At 37.7% G+C, this 23,320-nt stretch overlaps 1 protein-coding gene across 1 annotated transcript in view; it reads left to right on the top strand.

The window, feature by feature from the left end:
- Nucleotides 1-23,320, top strand: part of LOC122792856 (ATPase family protein 2 homolog) — a 1,253,755-nt gene that overhangs the window by 688,786 nt on the left and 541,649 nt on the right. Inside the window, exon 10 of the mRNA XM_044060416.1 lies at nt 17,282-17,436. Coding sequence (XP_043916351.1) covers nt 17,282-17,436 — 155 coding nt within the window. The remainder of the gene's footprint in view (nt 1-17,281; nt 17,437-23,320) is intronic.

The following is a 23,320-nucleotide window of genomic DNA, read 5'->3' as shown; positions in this document are numbered from 1 at the left end:
TTCAAATGCAGTCATTTTAATTTCAAATCACTGCTTTTGGAAGCTGAATTTATGACAGATTTATTCCCCTTCTGCATTACAAAAGTATTACATTCCAGCTAAATAAAAAGAAAATGGAGAAAACTCTTTGCAAAAAAGGCACCAATAATCCAGAAAAGCACCAAAGCCATGCCAGAACAAGTCCCAGATGGATTTTTCTGAACTACTCAATTACAACATAAATGCTAAAGTGTCACTGCATTTTTATGTATAACTTTATCAGATGTAAAATTCCATTAATAAAAAAACAACTCTACAATAGGGTTAGTTACAATCGAAAACACAGCGATGGTTTAGCGTTTATGTTTTAATTGATTGGGTCAATAAAGTCATCCTGAGACTTGTTCCGGCATGGTTTGGTGCTTTTTTTGGATTATTGGATTCCAACTAAATAATCATTGATCGAAATAACAAATGAGGCATACATCAAAGATACATTAAACTCACACTCACATTTTATGGTAATTTAGTTATTTTTCTACTAAATTAATGTACAAGTTAACAACTTGCACTAAATAAGTAAAGCTTTTCAGAGGTGCTCCTGCTTACCTAGACAGGCTAATCTGCTTGTCTCTTGTTTAGTACCTCTGAGCACTGGAATGCCACACCACTAACAGCCTACTCTCATCCTTACATTCAAGAGCATCTTCTGAAAAATCAAGTTAAAAACATAAGACAAATACAAATATTTTAATGCTCACAAACCCAGAATGATATTAGTCTTTCAAAGTTTCACAAATTGTCATTTCCTGAAAACTGTACTATCTAAACTTGTATTATTAGCCAGACCTGAGCTTTCGTATGACAGCAAGATACTCTTCCAATTGCTTGTTTATGGAGATATATACAAAAACATGAAAAATATGCTTGTTTAATTATCAATGTAAGTACTGAAAATATTTAAAGATGCACAACTAACAAATAAATGCCATGCAATAATTCTCAAGCCACTTGCATCTGGAAATATTGCAAATCCTCATGATTACTAACAAACAAATAGCAATATGTTTAGTATAGTGTAGTGTACTATAAAAACATTGACAATATGGTCGTCTTGTCTTCCACAGCTGGGTTTCATGCTATGCCCTTAACTAAATGCAGCTCTCCCAGAATATGAACATAAGAACAAGTGACAAACATTTCTACAACATGTTATTCTGGATTAGTAATCTGAATGTAATTTTTTGCATATATCTTGCTTTATAATGCTACCTAGTATTAATAATATTACTGTTATTAACTGGGAAGTTATTCAGTCAAGGAAGCTCCCCCCCCCTCAAAAAAAAAGGACTATTGTGGATGTCATTAGGAACTATGGGTGTTATCTGGCAGGAAAAGTTATAATTAACTTTCAGAGTTCTAATCCACTTTTCTGTAGACAGAAAAAAGATATTATCTAAACTCTTTTCTTTCCCTGACCCCCACTTGTAAGAAGAACACAACAGTAGCAGACAAAGCCACAAAAAGCTGTAACAGCAACACACAAACCTGACCTAACAACTTTAGAGCCCATTAATGATTAAAGAAAATTACCAACATTTCATAACCTTACAACAGACGCGAATGCGATAGAACCGGAAATGGCAATTCAAAAAGTTAATATTGCTTTATAAGCACAAGCAAGAGGGCTAATATATGAGCCACAACTCTGTTTAATGGAATAAAACATCCCAATACAGATGCAGTCTGCAGACACTAAGAAATGAAGTTCCAAACTGTTTGTGTCCTGCCCTCCATATATTCAGTATTGCTAACCCTTTGGATTTCCATGACATCTCACTTCTTGCCTGCTGCTCGCCTCCACCTTACAATGAAAACCAGATCATTTACCTCCGTTTCCCCAGGCAACAGATAGATTACTTTTTTTCACAAAGCTCTAACTACTGGTCTGGTGTGAAAGTGAAAGTTGAATTTAGCACTTAGCCAACAGGTGTTGGAAAGGGAGGACTGACAAGAGCTTTAGCTTTATTTTTTGTCTTTTTTATTGTAATTTAATTTGCTATCCCGACTGTCCCAGATGTTCACAGGTACGGCAGTGTGCATAGCATATGCCTGTCGACATTCATGGGTACATTCTCTCAATTGTAACACTTTGGTGGGATTAATTCAAAGGCAGTTATAAATTAAAAAAAAAATTACCTCAGGGTCTCTGAACACTGCTGCTGTTTTGAGACTCTTACATTCAGGACAATCCAAATTGCTGGACCTTCACAATTAAACAAAACTTTGCTCTTTCAGCTTAGCCACTAGGATTAATTCAATAAATGGCAAAATGTAAAATTTAACATTGTTTTTTTTCCTTTCATACACAAAGTCTTTGCACTCTGGGCAGTCACCAAATGTGCCTTTTGTCAACTACAATTGAAAACGCAGTTGAAGCAGCTATCCAGGACAGTAGAATTTGATCACCTGACGACAGCCTCCTATCACAACTATTATGCATCCTTGACGTAACCATTATAAAAAAAAGAATGTGGATAAATTGGAACAGGAAAATGTACCACTTTGGCTGTACATTTTTCCGATTTCAATTAAAAAAAACACACAAAAAAACACTGCATTTTTTAAGTGAGTCGACTTGTACCACGGCTCTAAAAAGGGGAGGCGCACGCCCCTGCGCCCAGGCTTAAATTCGCCACTGTATGTGCACTCTCAGAGTATGCACCAAAATTATATCTTCAAAGGTATTGTATATAGTCAATTTTTACTGGCCAATAGAGTAAATACAAAAGAAGATGCATTTTTGCAAGACCTGGAAGTTATGAGTAAGGACTTTAGTTGAAGAGGTTATGATCCAGAATTGTTGGACATTATGAAAGATGTATTTAATTGTGTTGATATAGGGCAGCCATACTTGAGGCCTGATCTAATAGCTAGAGTTATTAGGCCAACTGAGAAAAGACCTGTTTGGTATCTTATGAAGCATAACATGCATACGAAATGTATTAAACAGAACACCCTCCCTATTACAGGAACCCCACTTGGCATTCCTGAGAACACTGGAGAATATGAAGGTCTCTCCAAACACTGTTTTTTTGGGTGACTTCAACTACCCAAACATTGACTGGGAAAACTACTCAAGCCCAAACACCCTCGCCCAACAGTTCCTTGAATTTATAAACTCTTAACGCAATGGAACAACTGGTCACCACTCCCACAAGAGGGAACAACATATTGGACCTGGTCATCACCAACATGGAGACTCTATTTTCCACACCAGAGGTAAACCCCTCATTGGTAAGATCAGACCATAAACAAATTTCCCTGGACATCCATATCCCGTCCTCACCCCCAGCCAAGGAAATCACTGTAAAGAATTTCTCAAAAGCCAACTTTGCACTTCTCAAGACTGAGGTGGAATCCTTCAAAGCCCCCGGGCCAGAGGATAATACAGCCCAATCTGCAGAATCCTTTACAAATGCATTCTATGAGCACTTGCAGGAATGCATGGATCGTGCTATCCCAAATAAAACCGAGACTCACTCCTCCAAAAACAGGAGGCCGGTCTGGTGGACCCCGGCTATAAATAAGCTATACAACAGAAGGAGGAAGCTACTACATGACAGAGCAAAATCCCAAAAAGGGAAGGCATCTCTGATCAGTATTAGAAAGAAACTTCGATCCCTCATAAAATCATCAAAGGCCAGTTTCGAAAGAAAAATTGCCCTAGACACTAAAGATGATCACAAGGCCTTCTTTAGTTATGTCAGGAACATGGGCGGAAACTCCCATATATGCTCTGAATTGTTGCATAACAGTACAAAATATACCGAACCTACAGACATAGCCAACATCCTGGCAGACAGATTCAGCACAAACTTCTCCCCCCCTTCCCCCCTAAAGGAGCAAACGCCTATCTCAACTGAATGTAACCTCCCTGACATCACAGATGCACAGGTGAAAGCTGCCCTCTCCAAAGCAAAAAAAAAACAGCATCTTTGGGACCGGACGGTGTCCCAGGCTGTGTCTTACATGAGCTCCAAGAAGAACTGAACCCTCACATTAAGTCACTGTTCAAACTTAGCCTTACTACAGGATATGTACCCAAAGAATGGCGTACAAGTACAGTGGTCCCACTCCACAAAGGTGGTGCCACAACGGACCCCGGAAACTATCACCCCATAAGCCTGACTAGTCTGGTTTGTAAAGCTATGGAGCGTATTATCATGGAACTCATAAACAAAGACATTGGGAGCCTCCAGCCACTGGACCCTACCCAATTCGGCTTTGTTAAGGGCAGATCTTGCCTCTTAAACCTAATTGATTTCTTTGAAACTGTTACCAAAGCGATAGATGAGGGCAAGGTAGTCCACACAGCCTATCTGGACCTTGCAAAAGCCTTCGACACAATACCCCACTGGGGCATCATAAATAAGCTTACCAGCTTAATTATCAACCCCTATATCACAAGATGGGTTGCAAACTGGCTCAGAGATAGAACCGACATGGTCAGAATCACAGGTGCCATGTCCGAATCCAAACCAGTTACAAGTGGCGTCCCACAGGGCTCAGTTCTGGGACCTCTCTTGTTCGGTATATACTTCTCTGAGGTTCAGGCTAACACGGGGGGATTATGGCTGACAAAGTTCGCAGATGACTGCAAACTGGGGGACATAATCGAATCTCCAGCTGACACAAGCATCCTCCAAAAGGGTCTCACAGAGACGGATGCTTGGTGCCAGAGCCACGGCCTCAAGCTAAATGCTAAAAAGTGCATAGTCATCCCCTTTGGGAAAAACAAGGTGCCCACAAATTACCACATAGATGGTAATCCATTAAGTACGGAAGAAGTAATTAGAGACTTGGGGACCAACGTAGATAGTAATCTCTCCTTTGATAATCACGTTGCCAACGTGGTTAGAAAGACCTTCTATATAGCCCACCTTATCACGAAAGGGTTCGCATCTAGATCAAGAGAGGTCATTGTGCCCCTCTACTCGTCATTCATCAGGCCCATAATTGAATACAATGCCCCTTTTGGGATGTACCTTACCCGACACCTGCAGCAACTGGAGAGACCCCAAAAGTACCTCACCAAGAGGATCATGGGCTACAAACAGATGTCCTATGCAGCTCAACTAAAGAAACTCCAGCTCTACTCAGTTGCTTACTGCCTACTCAGAGGCGATCTATGCCTGACGTACAAAGCCATGTCAAACCCAGAATTAATGGACATGCTCCACCTCAAATAATCCAAGTCCCTTAGAGCTACACGCTCCAGGGACCTAAACCTCAGCACAAAAATAAATAGGACATGCTGGAGGGACAGATTAATTTCCCAGAGGCTCCCCTCACTCTGGAATAGAATCCCAATTCATGTTAGACATAGCCCCTCGCTGACCCTCTTCAAGCGAAATTTGGACGCGTGGATGGGAAATCGCAAATTCACCCCTGGGATCTCTCCTGTGTCCCTGCTAGACAGAGGCACAGTAAACTAATCTTAAAAGGGTACCTTCTGTGACCTACTTTAAAGAGGCGCACAGTAGGCTAATCTAATAGGGAGGCGGAAGCCAAATACACTCTGGCTAGGGTTGTAAATACCCTAGGGCAGATAGCCTAGTATCTACCTATGAATCTATAATAAATATTGGCCTATTCTTACTTCTAATAGCGAAATTAAAGAATGTATAGGTATTAAACCAGAGTTTACACACAAAAAAGAAAGACGTTTAAAACAGCTTCTGTGTTACAAAGATATGCCTCGATATAAAAAAAATGTCATTGAATAGCAAAGAAACACATCCCTGCCATCAGTGCAGTTACTGTAATGTCATTAATACCAAGTTATTATTTCAGCATCCCATTTCTGGTGTTATTTTTGAATTTAGGACTTTTGGTACTTGTCAAATGGAAAATGTGTTTTATTTGGCTAATTGTGTAGCATGTCTGAGTTTTTATATAAGCAAAACCAACTTGAAATTAAAACAAAGAATTTATTCTCACCTCTCTGAGATTCGGAGAGAGGTTGAGAATGATGCTCTCTTTAAACACATTCAGTTAAAAGGTGACACACATTTCTTTAAATTTCAAGTAGTTCAAGTTGTAAATGTAGGTATAAGGGGTGGTGACATTACACTTCAGACTGAGCTTGCAGAATGTAAGTGGATAGATTATTTTCGAGCATCTGTTTATCCAGGGTTGAACTCACAAAATAGTTTAAAACCTATTTTTAAATATAAGCATGACTGTATTACTTAGTATATTAACCAGGCTGTTTGTATCTGTATGTTTTATTGTTTTATCTTTTTGCTAGGAATGGGTTAACTGTGCTTGTGACGGTTTTAAATATTTAATTGAATGTTGTTATTTATTGGCTGATTTGAATATTTATTGTGACCATTACCCTAGCTGTTTTATGCATTGAGAAAGAGCTTATGCTTGAAAGCTTTGCTTTTGTCTTATTAAAAACAAGTATTGATGTTGTATTCCTAGTTTATTTCTGTTTTTTAAAATATTAATGTATTTAACCTTGCCCTTTTTGTTGCTGAAATTCCACAAACAATTTCACTTACCAGGCTAATTAAGTCTCCTACCGGTCCCAAGGTTTTCTCCCTTGTGTACCGCTGTAGCCAGTCATTATTCTCCCTAATTCTGTCTTTCCTTAGCATGCTGGCTGTTTATACAGCCAACACATCTGAGACCACTTTTAATCCCTTGTCCTGGATTCTTTCTGCTGCTTCCTTTGCTGTTCTTCCTGACCCCATTAGGTACCTACTCCTCTGACAGATCACTGTTGTCTATATGCACCATGGCTTGAATCCACTTATCCCCTTCCTCTCATGTCTTATTGAGTCTAAACCCCAAAACTAGTTTCACCAAGTTCTCTCTTTGCTTACATAGACTTACTCCCGTTTGTATACGAGTCTCCAGTCACCAAAACTCTTATCTCCACTGCATATGTTATCTGCTTCACTTCTTGTCTCATGCTACTGCTTCTCCTCTTTTCAACATTTCCTTTCACTTCCACAGTCTTAGCTCTTCATACTGTGTATGCTGGTTGTCTGCCTTCTTCCTACACATCCTCTGAACTCTTATGCTTATCTCATGTCCTGCTGTCATCTAGCTGAGTGCCTTTCCCTACTTGATTCCTTCCTGTTTGCCTTATGGCATTGAGTTCTGCATGTCCACCTCTGGCTGTGTCACCCCTTCATCACTAGTTATTACTGTTTCCTTTTACCCTGGCTTCCATTTGCTTGTCCTCCCTTTTGTGGCTGCTTCTCCCACTTTTCCACTCATTTTATTTTGTGTCTCCCTCACTTGCATATACTCCTGTGGCAGCCCCTGTTATGTCCTCTTGCCCTTTGCCTTTTTCCTCCAAACTTTCCTATATCATCTAGCCTGCTGACTTCGCTTTATTTCTTCATTTAATTTCCACTTTGTACTTTTTCTGTTCCAGTCTGGTTAATTTACTGATTCTGTTATGCTCTGCTACAAGCCTCTCAGATGCCTTTTTCAGTAGGTAGATGGTTCTAAGTCTCTGTAGGGAAGCCGTTATTATTTATCATTTTTTTTTGTTAGGAAAAGTGCTTCTTTTCTGCCAAGGACTGGAACTAATATGGTTATAACCAAAAAAAAAAATTACTACAGAACTCACCTTTTCTGTCCGGCGGTAAGACCAATTCCTCAGTACTCTAACTGCTTGACTGTTACGTTTTACAGCAGGAACATGGACCTTCATTCCGTTAACTTGATCAGTCCATCCCCAAGCTGAATAAAGAGAACATTTGTTTGGGAGAGTCCTTCAGTCTTGTCTCTAGCTTCTCTTTCACGTCAGCTTCTAAAGGGCATCTCTGCTGTGGCCATTTGTTCTTTCACGTCAGCTTCTAATGGGCATCTCTGCTGTGGTCATCTGTTGTTTTTTAGACCACTCATTGCTTTTTTTTTTAACACCTTTATTGAATTATCACTTGTGACATAGGCAAATTTATATTTATGTAAAAGTAATCAAATTATATTAACAAGTTCATGTTTACAATCATTATATTTTACATATATTGCTATGTATCATATAACCTAAGCAAGATTACAGAAATTATTCAATTCCTGCCTTTTTTTAAACAATAAACATCTTTATTAAAACATCACTTAAGACACAGACTATCATACATGTATATAGATGAAAACAAACCACACTTACACAGTCCTAGTTGCAAGGATTTTACATCACAAGCCATACTGACACACTCCAGTTTGCAAACATTGTGCATCACTTATAATCTACCCAATCAGTTTCAGTCAAGCATTACATAGCTCATTTAAGTCCTACCTTCCTTTAAACCTCATTCCTCCCTTGTTTGCATTGTTCCCTCAATTCCCATTTTTTTTCCTGTGTAGTTTGCCCCTACCTTTCGCTAAAGCTCAAAGTTCCAGTTGTTTTATCTCTATTACCATATTCACTATTTCTAGTGTAGTTAGTTTAGATTTTGATTTCCATTTTCTAACAACTGCTTTTTTGGCAGCCACCATAATTAGAGACAGCAAAGCCTTACTATGTTTAGGCAATTCCGATTCTGTAACATAGCTCAGAAAAATCATCTCTCTCATCAGACCAACCTGCCCTCACAGCATCTCCAACAATGCATCCCACAGGGAATCCTTAAAGTCCGCCAACTCACTGAACTCCCAGAAAATATGTTCCGAACTACATCTTTCTTACCTGTCACTCCTCCATTTGCTGTCTTCCTGATGAAAAATTCTTTGAAGTCTGCTTTGGGTATAAAAATATCTTTGTAAACATTTCCATGCAAAAATCGTAAATCTTCTAGATTTTGTTGCATATTTGGGACACATACATATATCCTCCCATAGTTTCTTTGTGAATTGCTTATCCAGTCTCTCTTCCCAATCATTTCTAACTTTCTCTGATTGATTCTTATATTTGTCATGCAATATTTTATATGCTGTACTAGGTATTCCTTTTTTAATGACAGGTTCTGTTGTGGATTCTACTAAGAACTCTGCCAGTGTTGGTCTTTTGTTTAGGACCCTCTATTCCTTTCTCTTTGCCTATACTCTGATATCAGTCTTTGATAGGGAATGTTATCTCTAACCTGCAGTTCAAATACATTCTTGGCATCTTCCCATTCTGTCCTCTTTCCCTCTCTAGTTGTTTGCTCTCAATACTTTGGTTTCTCTGCCAGTTTTCTCCAGTAAATTCCAGTCCCTTCTTGCCTGTTGTGTATATCCCTAATTGTAGTCATCCCTATCGGCAGAATCTCCTTTCTTCATTCCCTTGTTGACTTTGTTCTTAAAATACTTTATAGCTATCATACTCTGTATAATTATTGTTATTCTCCTTAAAGGCATGCATGCAGAATTCCAGTCTCTCCTTGTTTCTGAGCTTCCCCCCATTTCATCATCAACCCTTTCCACTTTGAATTATAGTTTTCTGCTTGTGCTATGAATAAGAGCCTTAACTGTGCAACTCTGAAATATCTCTTCAAATTGGGTAATCGCAATACACCCTATTCTACTGGAAGAATCAGCTTATCCCACTTGACTCTTGCCATCTTCCCCTCCCAGATAAAATCCTTCAGCTCTTTAATAATCGCTATCCACAACGTCTCCTCTGGTTGATAAAATTATACTTGACCTGTGTATAACTAATGGATTGCAAAGCATTTTCACTGATTGTATCTTACTATCCATATCCATATAACAAAGCTTCCATTTTCTCAGTTTTATTATTATCTTTTGTTTATTCTCTTCCCACATATCCTTACCTGCCACACCAGAATCATTGTAATCCATACTCCAAAATTCTTCTTTTTATCATGTCCCTATAAATATTGATATTACTGAACCAGTTTCATATGTTGGTGCATAATTTAACACTATTTCCTTTGTTTTAGGTTAATTAATTTTGCATCCCAAAAAGATTTGAAATATTCTTAAAATATCCCACAACAATGTCTCTTTCTGTTTTTTCCATTATATAGTAATATCATCTGCAGATGAACCAGCTTTTCTTGACTACAATACCAAATATGTCCTTTAATTTCTGAGTACCTTATTTTCTTTGCCAGTGATTATAAATATAATGCAAATAACTAAGGAAAAAGGGCACACCCCTGCCTGGTTCCTCTTCTCAAGCAGAACTTATCAGAGAGGACACCATCCACTTTAATTTTCACCTCTGATTCCTCATATATCCTCCTAATCAACCGTATATTTTTTTCAATAATTAAAAATGCTTCCATTGCCCTGCTCATAAAGTCCCAGCTTATTGTGTCAAATGCTTTCTCTGCATCAAGACCCACCAACAACAATGGCCTTTTCTTACTTTCTGCTTCCCTCTGGATCATCATTGTTCTGTTAATGCTGTGAATTATTTGTCTCCCCTCCACAAAACCACATTGATCCACATCTATCAATTTTGGCATTACTTTTGACATTATTTTAGCTGTTATAGGCATGAACAGTTTATAATCATGGTTTAGTATTGAAATGGGCCTGTACAAAGCTGGATCTGATGGATCTTTACTCTGTATTTACAGCTACCACTGCTTTCTTCCAGCTTGTTGGTACTTCTCCTCCTCGTAAAATACTGCTAAACAAAACTGTCCATATGTTTATCATTTTTTCACTCTTAGCTTCCAAACTTCCACAGGAATGCCTTCTATGCCTGGGAACTTTCCTGTAGCTTGGTTATGCACCACAGTTTTTATCTCATCTCCTCCTATCCTAACCGTTAGTAATTGAGCCTCATCTACCTCTAACCTTGATGTATTTAATTATTGCATAAACATTTCCATTTGTATCTTTCTTGATTTCCATATTTCTCTGCTTTATACAGACTTTCATAAAATTTCTGAAATGTTTCTAATAACTCTACATCTGTTGTTACCTTCCTTGTTATGGGCTCACTAAGCTTGGTGACACCCCTTTCTACTTTGTGTTGCCTGAGTCGTGCTAAAAGTTTCTGTTCTCTAGTGTTGTTATCAAAAAACAGTTTCTTAACAGCAGTCTTTCTAAACTCATGTATAGTATCGAGGCAATCCCTATTTCCTGCTTAGCATTCTGCAGCTTGATCTCTTCTTTACAGGGTCATACGATCATAGGAAGTTACTAGGGTATTGGCCCTGAGGCCCTTACAAGCCTAGCCAAGAATTTAACCCATGTTCCAAGAAGTCAGCACCCTATGCCACTGTCCAACAGGGACATAGGTGGAATCCCAGAGGTGTATTTTCTGCTCCCCATCCAGTTATCTAGGTTGCGCTTAAAAAGGTTTAATGAGGTACTCTGCTTTATGTGGAGAGGGAGTCTATTCCACAAAAGGGGAGTGTCTGGGACGCAAATCTATGAGATTCCATCTATTCTGCAGTACTTTGACATTTATAAGTCCCTCTAAATAATCATAGCTTCCTTTCGTTTATTTCCACCCTATTTTTAAACTCCACCTTAATTTTATCCCACTCCCTAGCTATATTTTCAGAGGTAATTAATTTCTATCCTCTCGTATAGCTTCTGAATAATCTTTACCACCCATTCCTTAAATTCCTCTGTTTTTAATAGATAGGTGGGAAAGTGCCAGTGTCTCATTTTTATTTCATTACCCTGTGTTTTTATTTTAGTTGTTATTGCCGCATAATCTGAAATGGTTATTGGGAGCATATCAAGATCTTCAATTAAATGCACATGTTGCTATGAAATGTAAATTCTGTCTAGCCTAGACCAGTTTTTTATATCTTGGGGAATAATATGTAAATTCTCTCTGAACTCTTATTACTGAATTTAAATCTTCCATGCCAAATATTTCCATAAATTTCTTCAAAAATTTACCCTCTATTACTTACCACTCTGGACCCCCCAGACACATCTTCACTGTTGCAAATCAAATTCCAGTCCCCACATATAAGTAATAATCCTTGCAGAAAACTGATTATTTTGCCCAGAATTTTCATAAGCTCTATTATAGCAGTTTTAGATGGAGTATAAATATGTGCCGGTGTAATCTTCCTTTCTTGCCAGTAGCTCTTTAGCACTACAAATCTGCCATTCTTATTTTTTATCCTCTTCTATCACTATGTATAGATCCTCTTGCAATTAATATAAGTACTCCTCTTTTTCTTTGTCCTAGATATTCTGCTGAATAACCATCCTGAAAAGCTTTCTTTATCAAATTCACATGTTCATTTCTAAGTGTGTCTCCTGTAGCATAGCTATTTGCACTGTACATTTTTTTATTTAGTTTACTACTCTTTCTTTTTTTTTGTATTTATTTGTGAGGCCATTGACATTTAAAGACATTACAGAAACCATCATTGTATTAAAAAAAAAATTCCCACCTTTTGTGTGCGACACCTTTTTTTTGTTAAATGTTTTGTTCCAGCTTTTCGTGGCATGCATACAGTATTTGGCAGGTTGAACTTTTACATAGTTGTTTCTTGTCATATACATTTCAGCTTATGTCACCTCTTACAAAACATGTTATTATATTGAAAGCCCTCAAAAAAAATTCCTAATACCCCACAAAACTTATTAATCTAATACTAATGCACAAAACTATGTACATCTTCTTATATTGAAATGTTATCCTCCTAATAAGAACAAATGTTATAAACTGATAGCCACACATACAGACTTGAGTTAACCTAAAATAAAGGTTATCCATGCCAAGATGTATGGCGTAGCCTGTGGTTTTAGTAATTGCTAAGTTGTTTTGTCTTACCTTTATAGGTCTGCCAGTTGGGAAAACCCCTGAATACTTTTCAAAGAACATTATCTTCTAGCCAGTTTCTCCTTTCTTTTTTTTTTTTTTTGCCTAGCCAGTCAGTGTCCACAAGACTGTAACCAGTTTCAGTTTATCAGATTGTCTCCATGGAGACATGAGAACCAGACAGTCAATTTCTCTTTATCAGATTGTGGGCCAGATATGGGGTTGCTACTGACCATACAGTCATTTACTAGATAAAAAGCCTCATAATGTTCAGTATTCTTTTTAATTTACTTGCTTTCTCTTAAAACATGTTACTAAATCAATCTAAGGTCTTTAATCCAGTCATTCCCCATGCAAGGGTGAGAAAAAGCACATTAATTTTTCTTTTGTCATGCTCTTTTACATTGCAGTACCTACATTTCTTAAAACTAAACATGAAGAAAGAGAGAAGGGAAAAGGAAATAATAAAAAAAGAACAGCAGCACCTGTTTTCAATCTCCTTTACACTTAAAAATAAATGAGAAAACTTTACTTTATAGGATGCAAAAAAAAAAAACATACACCACAAAAATAGTACTATTAAGAAAAAATGTTTTCTTTACTTATGGTTAACTCCCCCCCCCCCATCACCTCCCCTAAACATTTTTCTGAACATTAATTACATGAAATAAGGCATTTACTTCAGAGTCCCCCAGAAATCCCACAAATTCTGAAAAAGTCCAAGACTTTCTTGTTCTCTTGTCATATTTTACAAATATAATTATTTCATTGTAATCCTACATTAAGTTACTGGTTTTATTACTGTTCTACTCCATCTCCCAAATCCTGTCTCTGCTTCATTTCCAACATACTCTCAGTTTTTCTGGTCAGCAGTCATGCTCCCTTCCTTCTCTCCAACATTTTCTGTTGAAACAGTAGAAAAGGATCCACTTGTACAGTCTCTCTGTGGTCTTTATTAACATAAGAAGAAGAAGCAGAATCTTCTTCTGGTTCACAGCTCACTTTTTGTTGGACAAACTTTTGTATTTTCTCCTTGGCTTGCACTTTATCAAAAAATGATTTTCTCCTTCTAGAGAAGAATACCTTGAAAGCAGCTGGTTACACAGTTTGAATCTCACACCTGCATCTCAACATTCCTTGAATAGTGGAATGAATTTACTCCTCTTCTGCCTGGTGTACAATGAGTAATCCTTCTCCACAAACACTCTGCTCTCTCCCACTTTGTGTTTTGTCCTTCTGACACAGTTTTGTCAGAATCAACTCCTTCTGCTGGTTGGATTCCACCTTTGCTATTAAAGGTCTAAGTTGCTTTTTCATAGCCAGGTTTGGAGCATACTCATATTGTGCCCTTTCAGCTAACAAATTCTGCTGTGGAATACCAGTCCAGTTGCTTATTGTGTTTTTATAAAATTAATGCAGTCTGTTCCTTCCAACTTCTCTGGTTTTCCCTACGTGCTCTGTCCACTAATTCTTTTATTTTTTGAAACATTTCTTCTGAGCAGTCTTGTATTCACCCAGTCTTTTCTTCATTTCAGCCTCTGATTTTTGCAGCGTTATCACCTCATCTGAATATCTGTTTAAAGCGTCTTCCATTTTTTCCAGCCTTTTGTTGTTTATGTTGATATAATCCATCAGTGTTTATTTTATTTTAACCAGGTGTGTGCAGTTGTCTTATATCTTCCTGTAGGTTACTGGAAGTCATGTCTGGCTGTTGCATTGCTTTTTGCTGAACAGCACTTTTTGTAGCTGATTTTTTCCAGGTGCTCTATATTTCTTTTTTCCTGGCATCCAGGCAGTTCACTTACTAGCCATTTACTGAAATTTACCCATAAACACAAAAGTCTACTGGCCATATCTGCTGAGTTTCTGTTTTCACACCAGGAGAGCTAAAGTTAAGCTGTTCCTCAGTGTGCAGCCATCTTGGAAGTCACTCATCACTTTCTTTTTGTGTTTGTGGTGCTATTCAGAAAACCACTAAGGATTGGGAGATTGACATGTCCTCTACAGCTGTTCTTCTTCCCTCGATCGGTAAGGGAGAACCACTTTTGCTTGCATTGGAGAAAGGATAGAATGATACTCCTTTGCTAAGCTGCTTTGAAAACTTTCATTCCCAGGGATGAGAATGTCCTTCAAGGCATTTTGTGTGTGTGTGTGTGTGTGTGTGTGTGTGTGTGTGGGGGGGGGGTCTCCCAAGGAAAAGAAGAATAAGGTTAGACATTTATCTTCTCCTAAAGCAGATAAGGAGGATTGGCTGGACTTTGGTAAAGGTTATTTAAAGCCTTGTAATCTTTGCAGGCTAAGTTTACACCTCATTTACAAAGGGAAATATTTTTCTCTTCTTCTGAGATTCTGTTTTCCAGTCTAACAGACAGGACTTTGATTTAGACTGTTTATAATATTCCTAGTGCACAGAATGGGAAATCGGTCTCTGGTGAAAGTTGTTCTTCAGATTCCCCTACTGACTTGCCTTTTTCTGATATTGTTGCACAGAATGAAGAACTTGTCTCACTGAGAACAAAAAGAAATGCCATAATCCCAGCAAAGATATTGTTACAGGTGTATTTTCCTCATCCTATAGTCGTCCCTTATGTTTCCAGCCTTAGAGGATGCTTTCTTTGCTACCAGCAATTTGTCTGACAGTCCTGTTCCAGAAAGTTTAATAAATTTTGTAAAATGCTCTGTCTCACAAATTCATTTGTTATAATCCCTGGTCAGATTCTGTAGTAACTTCTCTGTCAAAATCATCTTCCACCAATCTCCTTATGGCAGTTTCCTCTATTTCTTCTAATAAGCTGAAAAAAGCCTTTGATAAGATTGGGATGAAAATTTATACTTCCACCTTAGCCTTCAGAATAGTGAGCCATCAGGGTCGCATGTCAAAGTTTTTGTTGGCTTCCTTTGACAGTAGGAGGGAGTTAATTGCTGACCTCCCTTTAGATACTAAAGCATTACTCAGTTCATTACTATCCACTGTGGCTCAGGTAAGCACATTTTAGAGACCTGCCACTAGGTCAGTTATGAGAAGACTTGTCTGGCAACATTCTCTGTTTTTGCCAGAGGATGTCAAAGCTGTGATCCTGAATGCTCCCTATGTTAATGAAGTATCATCTGGTCCTTCCTCCGCTGAGGTCCTTAAAATATTTGATGAAAGGGGAAAGTTAATTCAGGGGCTTACCCAGTTTTTTCAATCGTTCTTGCCAAAATATAATAGAAATGCTTCTAGTTCTGGTTCCTTTTTCAGGTAATGGAATAAACATTCCCAGTGAAGCATAGGGAAACAGAATTTCAAAAACTATGGCATGGAGGAAAGGACGATCTAAGAAAACAGACACCTGCATGACCATCAATGTTTTCTCCTCTCCTTTCCCCACCCTGGCCATCCCATAAAATGTTTCCAAAGTCTAAATTTTCACTTTCCAGTGTGTTACCAGATAAGTTCAGACACTTTGGTTCTTTCAAAAAGGCTGCAACAGGCAGTGAAAGTACCTTCCTTCTTTTCACTGGATCCCTCTACTTCCATCTAATCAAACATCAGTATTCCCTCCTATTCTAGATCAGATGCTTTGTTAGGGAATTGAAGAGAAAGTATTTTATTTAAGAATCAGGAACCAGGAGACCTGTCTTAGATCTTTTCTTTCCTAAACCTTCTCATCAAAATTTCAGAGATCAAAATTATTTCTCTGTAGCTTGTTACCTCTTATTCCACCTCTCCATATTATCCTAACTCTGAATTTAAAAGATGCTTATCACCGCATTGATTTTAGATGCTTTTTACATCTCTCTGTTACTGGTTTACATTTTAGTATTCTTCTTTGCCCTTTGGTTTTTTAACAATTACAAAACTGTTTACAAAGTGCCTGGCTCCTGCAATAGTCCATTGCAGGTCGCAAGGCATTTGCATTTTCCCATATGTAGACTACTGCCTTATTTTAGCAGATTGTTTCACATGTTGTTATTAATGTCTGTTTTTTGCTAAAGTTTACCATTATTCCTTTAAAAAGTCATTGAGTGACGTATAGTTGAGTAAATGCATTTCACAAATGTTGATGTTGCAGGAGACAGATATAAAATTTCCACTAACTACATGCACTGATAGCCACTACACCTAGCTACCTGAGCAGAAACCTCTCCAATACTTTGAGGTAGTGCCTAAGCCTTATGCCTTACATAAAACAGAAAGATAAGCATACGTTTGTTTATATGGCACTGAAAGGGGGTGGAAAGCAGCCAGGATCATTACTAGGAAACAGAAAATAAAAAGAAAAAGCATGTATAAACCAATTCACCTGTTTTGTTCCAAAAACAAATGAAGTAATTATTTATGCAGCATTTTATGGCCCCTTACAACCTGGTGCAAAGGGAGGCTGCCTCATTTGAAGAAAATGACCAAGGAATGTAGGATTAAGGCCACATAACAGGTTCATCTGTCCTGGATGAGGACTACCAACGTATATTTATCTGAAAAACAGCTCTTTGAGTCTGCGGAAGATATAAAATATGTTTTTTCTTTTCCCTGATTGTGATGGTTTGCAAATATCCAGTTCATGAATTTTGTAGCAGATTTGTTTTCTTCCTGTGTTCTAGGTCTGTGCGCCCTGAGGCGAGCTATTGGTGAACACAAAAACCCTTCAGATACTGTGATAGCTGACTCTGTTCTTATTGAGCCAAGAGACTTCATGAAAGCAATGAATGATGTCAGGCCCAGTGCCATGAGAGAGGTGGCTATTGATGTGCCAAAGGTAAGTTTTGGGTGGCTTGCCTTCAATCTTTAGTAGATATTTCAGGAAAATGTTTGTTTTCTCATTTTCAATATTTTGTTCATTAAGAATGTATGGTTTTCTTTGTAATATGTATAGTGTAAATTCACAGTTATGGTCTCGGCAAAATGTGGTTCAGAGAACTGTACTTTCGGCAATGTGAATGTGATCCAAATATACGAAACAGTGCATGAAACTTCTCTGTGTGGAAGATTTTCAGCCCATATATCCTTAGCTAATCACTGTATATTAATCAGATCAGACAAAAGTAGTAGAAGTAGCGAACTTAAACTCATCTTAAGTAAAAAAAAAAAAAAAAAAAATAATAATAAAAAATATATAATTGTACAGAATTACTAAGTATTCGAAAGTAACCCAAGCAAGGCAGGCAGTCTGTTTCCAGTTGAAAATCCTTTATTAAGTACACAGACAAGCGATCCAAGTAAAACAAAAATAGAGTAATAGTTTCCTCACAAGCTTTCTAAATATATATATATATATATATATATATATATATATATATATATATATATATACTTTTTATCAGGCAAGAGAGTGGTTTATTGTGCTGTAAAACAAAGTGTTATTGGTACACATGTTAAATTCACATCCCTTCCCCCATCAGTGTGACATTTGAGCTGGTCCTGTCCTACTTAGTAGCTGTCATAATAATATAACCCTTATGTACTTTAAATAAAATTTATAATGATGTGGTATCTCTTATTTAACCAGGTTATTAAGTAGATTATTAAGTGTGTGATTTTATCCAAGACAGTATACTACATGGCTGGAAATATATCAACCTTAGTCCATTTGGCAATCAAAATATATATATAAATGTATAGATATACACTTTGCATTTAAAAAATCAGTTGTAAAAATCATATTCTATTTTCATAACCTATTGTTAGCAAAGATCGCTTTCATCCTTCTATACTTCTTCAGGTCTGTGTACAAGAACCCTAAAACTATCTATAAAAAATATATATATAATTGTATAATTAGTATTGTTATTACACATAATTTTGAATAAAGTGGAAAAAAAGAGAAACAGAAAAAGAAAAAAAGAGAAAAAATGTGTGATGATGGAAACAAAATATACACTTAAATTACAACTGATTTAAAATGGTATTTAAAACTAACTGGTAGAATAAAATAAAATAAAATTAGTCATGTAAACAGTGTGGCAATTTTCTAGGTTCCAGTGCACTTTTAATTGAACAGTAGTAGTTTAGTCCAGGCTTCCTAAAAGAGTTCAGTTTTAATTGCCACATGAGTTCATGTTTCTCCAGAATATTTGGGATGTCTCCTTCAAGATCACCCATGTCTATGCGAGCCAGGATATGGAACTTAAACCTGTGTCTTTTATGAAGAGAAAGGTGTTTGGCCAGTGCATTATTTTTACATCCAGAGCGGTGCAGTAAAAATGAGGATTTTATTCATGGTTACTTGAATGTAGAAAACTGTTTTATTGATGGAGCAGACATCTTATCACATTGTGTTTTCCATTTACTTGCTTGTGTCATTAAAAAAGCCAACTTGGTGATCATCCAGGTCTGCAGAATCAAGAATACATGTGTACAAGAGCACATTCTCTTGTCTAAGTGCCTGTGCTCCATGTGTTGTTGGCAGAAGGAGAAGAAAGTGTTATTGCTGAAATGTCTGTGTGTCTACTTTACTTTAAATATTAAATCTGCAGTATTTACAGTACATGGATGCAGGCCAGTTTTCCATTTGGTTCTTTATTAGTTGGCAGCAGCTGCTGGTGTACTGTGATATGTCAGATTTAAGTTCTTGAATGATTACTTAAACTCTCATCCATTAGGCTTCCTCCTTTATTAGACTGCAGAATGCATTCACATTTTTTCCTTGAATTAGATTTTTTTTTTTTTTTTGGGAGTCTTGAAACTTTTTTTGGTTTTGCTATCCAATGTATCTGTGGATGTAATTATGTGTTGTATTCAGCTCTGAGTAATTTATTCCTGTAACACATTCATCTGTTGTTTCTTCCCTGATATTAAATCTTTAAGTTAATTAAATAATCAGGTAATCATAATTATTGTTTATACAAAGCATGTCTGTAAATCCCTCTGGCTAAAGGTAAAGTGCAGTATTAGAGTTCCTCCTTATTGATGTCAAATATATATGCTTGTATAAAGAGAGCAATACACGTATGTTTGCATTCAAACATATTTGGTTCCTCGTTCTTGTGGTAAATGCAGCTTCATTTGTGACAATTTGCCACCATTCTAGAACTGAGACACACACACAGTCAAAACAAATCAGAGTGAAAGACATAAAAGCTGATAGATAAGCTGTACTGGTACGTTGGTAGTGTGTAAAAACTGTCAGTACCTTGTTCATTGTAGGGTTTTTTTTTTGTTACTTAAGAATAAATCTGATTAAAGCAAGCATTGAAATGAATTTTAACTGTGTATGTGCAGTACTTAATGAGCTAGCAGCACTGTTGAAAGCTTAAAAAAAAGTAATTTAGACACCGCATACTCAATTTATTTATTTTTACACCTTTAAGCAAAGTTTCGAGAAGACTTACACACGCTCCTTACTGAGGTGCATTCTACTTGCAAACTAGACAAGATGCCTTTGCAGCACGAAAAGCATAACTGCCTTATCAAGGTTTTACACAGTAAACCTGTAACCCCTTGCTCTTCACTTCCATAGTGCTTTGTGCTGTTCCTTATATCCAGTGATCCTTGCCAGTCACCACCTCATCTCATAATTCATCTTGACAGTTTATACGTTTTCCATTGTAACCCACAGCTCCTTCTCCATACACTTCCATTTTTGTATAATTTTTTTACCCAGTCGGCTAAAGGTAATAAACTCACGTCTTGCTGTCTCTGACTTGTTTTCACTGTCTTTTAACCCTGTGATACAAAGCTTCAGCTTTTCTCCATCTTCATATGAAATATGCTCCTGTTGCTCACTTGCATGCAATATTGCAGCTTCCTGTCACTCGCCTTCAGTTTTCCTTATCTGCTGCTACCTGTTGTCTACAGTGTCCTTCATTCTTTCCCTCTCCTCCTAACATTTGTTCTTGTAAGGTACAATTTATTTTGTGTTAGACTGGCTTTTAGTCTGTTATATACACATTTCCCAGAACTCTTCCCCACTCCTGTACATTTCAGCCTGTTTTCTCCTTTTCCTACATAACTTCCTCCTTCCCCTATTTCTTCCACTGCTTTTGTTGTTTTCTGTACCATTGTGTCGTTGTAAATTGTGTTTCTTGACACTTTTCAACAGCAAGCTTCAAATTCCCACTAACATTTGTCCTAGATGTGTCTGTCTTTACTGTCAGCAGCTTTAATTCCAACATCCATTCATCCTCTCATAGTTGTCTCTATAATTTTTCTGTGATGTCACTAATCTAATCTCTAATCCATGCTTCTTTCTCAGCCTGCCACAATTTTTCCACTGTTGTTTCTTTCTGTTATATCCCACCACCAGACCTTGATAGTACTGATACTCATTTACTCCATTTCTTCATTACTTACCTTTTTTCTTCCTGTGTAAATTATCTCATCCTTCTAAATAAGTTTCCCAAAGTGCCGTTCATCTCTAAAGTTTCCTGTCTTCATCTTCCTATCCCCCCACATTTCCTGTGCTACTTTGAAATGTGTGGACACTGACACTACAGCTCATACACTTCTACATAAATTCCATTGTTTGTAATGTATGTAAGTTCTACAAGTATGCACTCAGGGAGTTTGGAATATGAGGAAAAGTGTAAACACTAAAAAAAATCACCTTTTTTCCAAGGATAAACCACATTTATTTATTTATTTTTAATTAATTAATTTGTTAGCAGGGTAAGTGAATGTGTCATCATGGACCCTTTTCAGCCATGACCTCAGCTGCAAGAGTAAATTAAATATATGTGGACAGTAGCAAGTTAACCATCATGTCTTTTAAGGAGGACCAGAGTACCCAGCGAAAACCCATGCAAACATGGAAGGACATGCATATTCCACATTGATAGACTGGAGATCAGAGTAGAACCCCAGAACCTGGAGCTGTGACAGGAATCTTAATTGCTAATGCTGCTATCTACCAGGGGCTTTACACACCAAATCACCTGCTACTTATATGTTCCCAATTTGAGGTTGCTCCATCTCTGAGAAAGAACAATCATTATTAAAGAATATAATGCCTTAGAGAAGAGTTCATTATACATTTCAAGCCATTATACAGTGATACAGTAAAACAGTTGCCAAGTAGAAGAAAAACATTTCAAGCAGTTGAATGAGTAAATACAGGTTGTGCAAGTGATGGAGAATCTGTTTTCCTATTTCCCCCATTTCAGTCTAGTTTTACTCCTCTTTCTACTTTCCTTTTGCAACTTCTGCTTATAAACGTATGGGACTGTATAGGTCCAACACCTATCCTAGCTTTATCTATAACATGTTTCTTTCATTGATATTCCAGCCATGATTGTTCCCCAGGTTTTTCAAACTCTTGTAGTACTCCATCAGGACTTTTGTCCACATATGCTCATGGATAATATGCACTCATTTGCACTCACATTCATCTCATCCCTCAAAGAATGTAACTGGCATCCTCTAAAGTACCTCAGTCTACATGACGCAGTTGAATTTTTTAATACTACTTTCCTGAGCATCCTTAATTACCATGCCCCCATAAGATTTTCCAGAACCAAAGCACAACCCTCCCCATGGCTACAGAAAACCACTGTCAGAAATGAAAAACAGGGATAAAGCCTGGGAGCACTGGCGCAAAACCAAATCCCCCTCAACTAGACAGAAATTCCAAGAACTACCCAATAGATTCAAAAAGATAATAAAACAGGACAAATTCCAATACTACCAGTATGCCCTAGACTTCTCACAACACAGCCCCAAACAATTCTGGTCCTCCATAAACTCCATCCTCCACCCAGGTAAAGTCAGTACCCCTCCTCCTAACATCCCTCACTCCTCAGAAAATATTGCTACCTCATTCAACATACACTTCACCCAAACCATACTATCACTAGCTAAACAACACAACCCCCCTCCCCTCCAACCCACACCTTCAAACTAGTAATCTCCCCACTGCCTTATCTTTTTCTCCTGTACCTACCTCCAACATAAAAAAACTCTTAACTAAACTTAAACCCACCAAATTAGCAGCAGACAACCTCTCAAATGAATACCTACAAATCGCAGCTGATGCTCTGGCCTACCCAGTATCCATCTTAATTAACCGATCTCTGTCAGAAAGTTATGTTCCCACACTGTGGAAAGTATCACATATAATTCCCCTCCACAAAGGCGAACCCTCCACAGAACTAACCAATTACCGCCCCATAGCTATTCTCTCTCCACTCTCCAAAATACTAGAGAGATGCATACACTCTCAGGTCTCAGACCACCTCCTTACTAACAACCTCCTTTCCAGTACTCAGCATGGTTTCCGACCAAACCATAACACCACCACTGCCTTACTCTCCTTTACTAACACTATGCTTCAGCATAAAAACAATGGCTATCTCTCCTCTGCTACTTTCCTAGACCTATCTAAAGCATTGACATGGTCCCACACAAACAACTTATCTATATCCTCAATAACCTATCCTTCTCTCACTCAGTCACCAACTGGTTTCAGAGTTACCTGTCTGACCGCCAACAATCTGTTGTATGGCAGAATGACATATCTCCCCAACTACCTGTCTCCATAGGGGTTCCCCAAGGATCCAACCTTGGATCTCTACTCTTCCCTGTTTACACCAATAATCTAGCCTCTGCCACCAAACATGGCGCACTCATACAATAGGCAGATGACTCAACCATCATCTGCTCAGCCCAGTCCCTACCCAAACTGCAAAAAGTCACATAGGAAGCCTTTT

The sequence above is a fragment of the Protopterus annectens genome, chromosome 2.part0 (genome assembly GCF_019279795.1).
Source record: "Protopterus annectens isolate FY-2018-M chromosome 2.part0, PAN1.0, whole genome shotgun sequence".
Lineage (NCBI taxonomy): Eukaryota > Metazoa > Chordata > Ceratodontiformes > Protopteridae > Protopterus > Protopterus annectens.
Note: the sequence above shows the minus strand (reverse complement) of the source record. Positions and strands in the feature narration are given on the sequence as shown.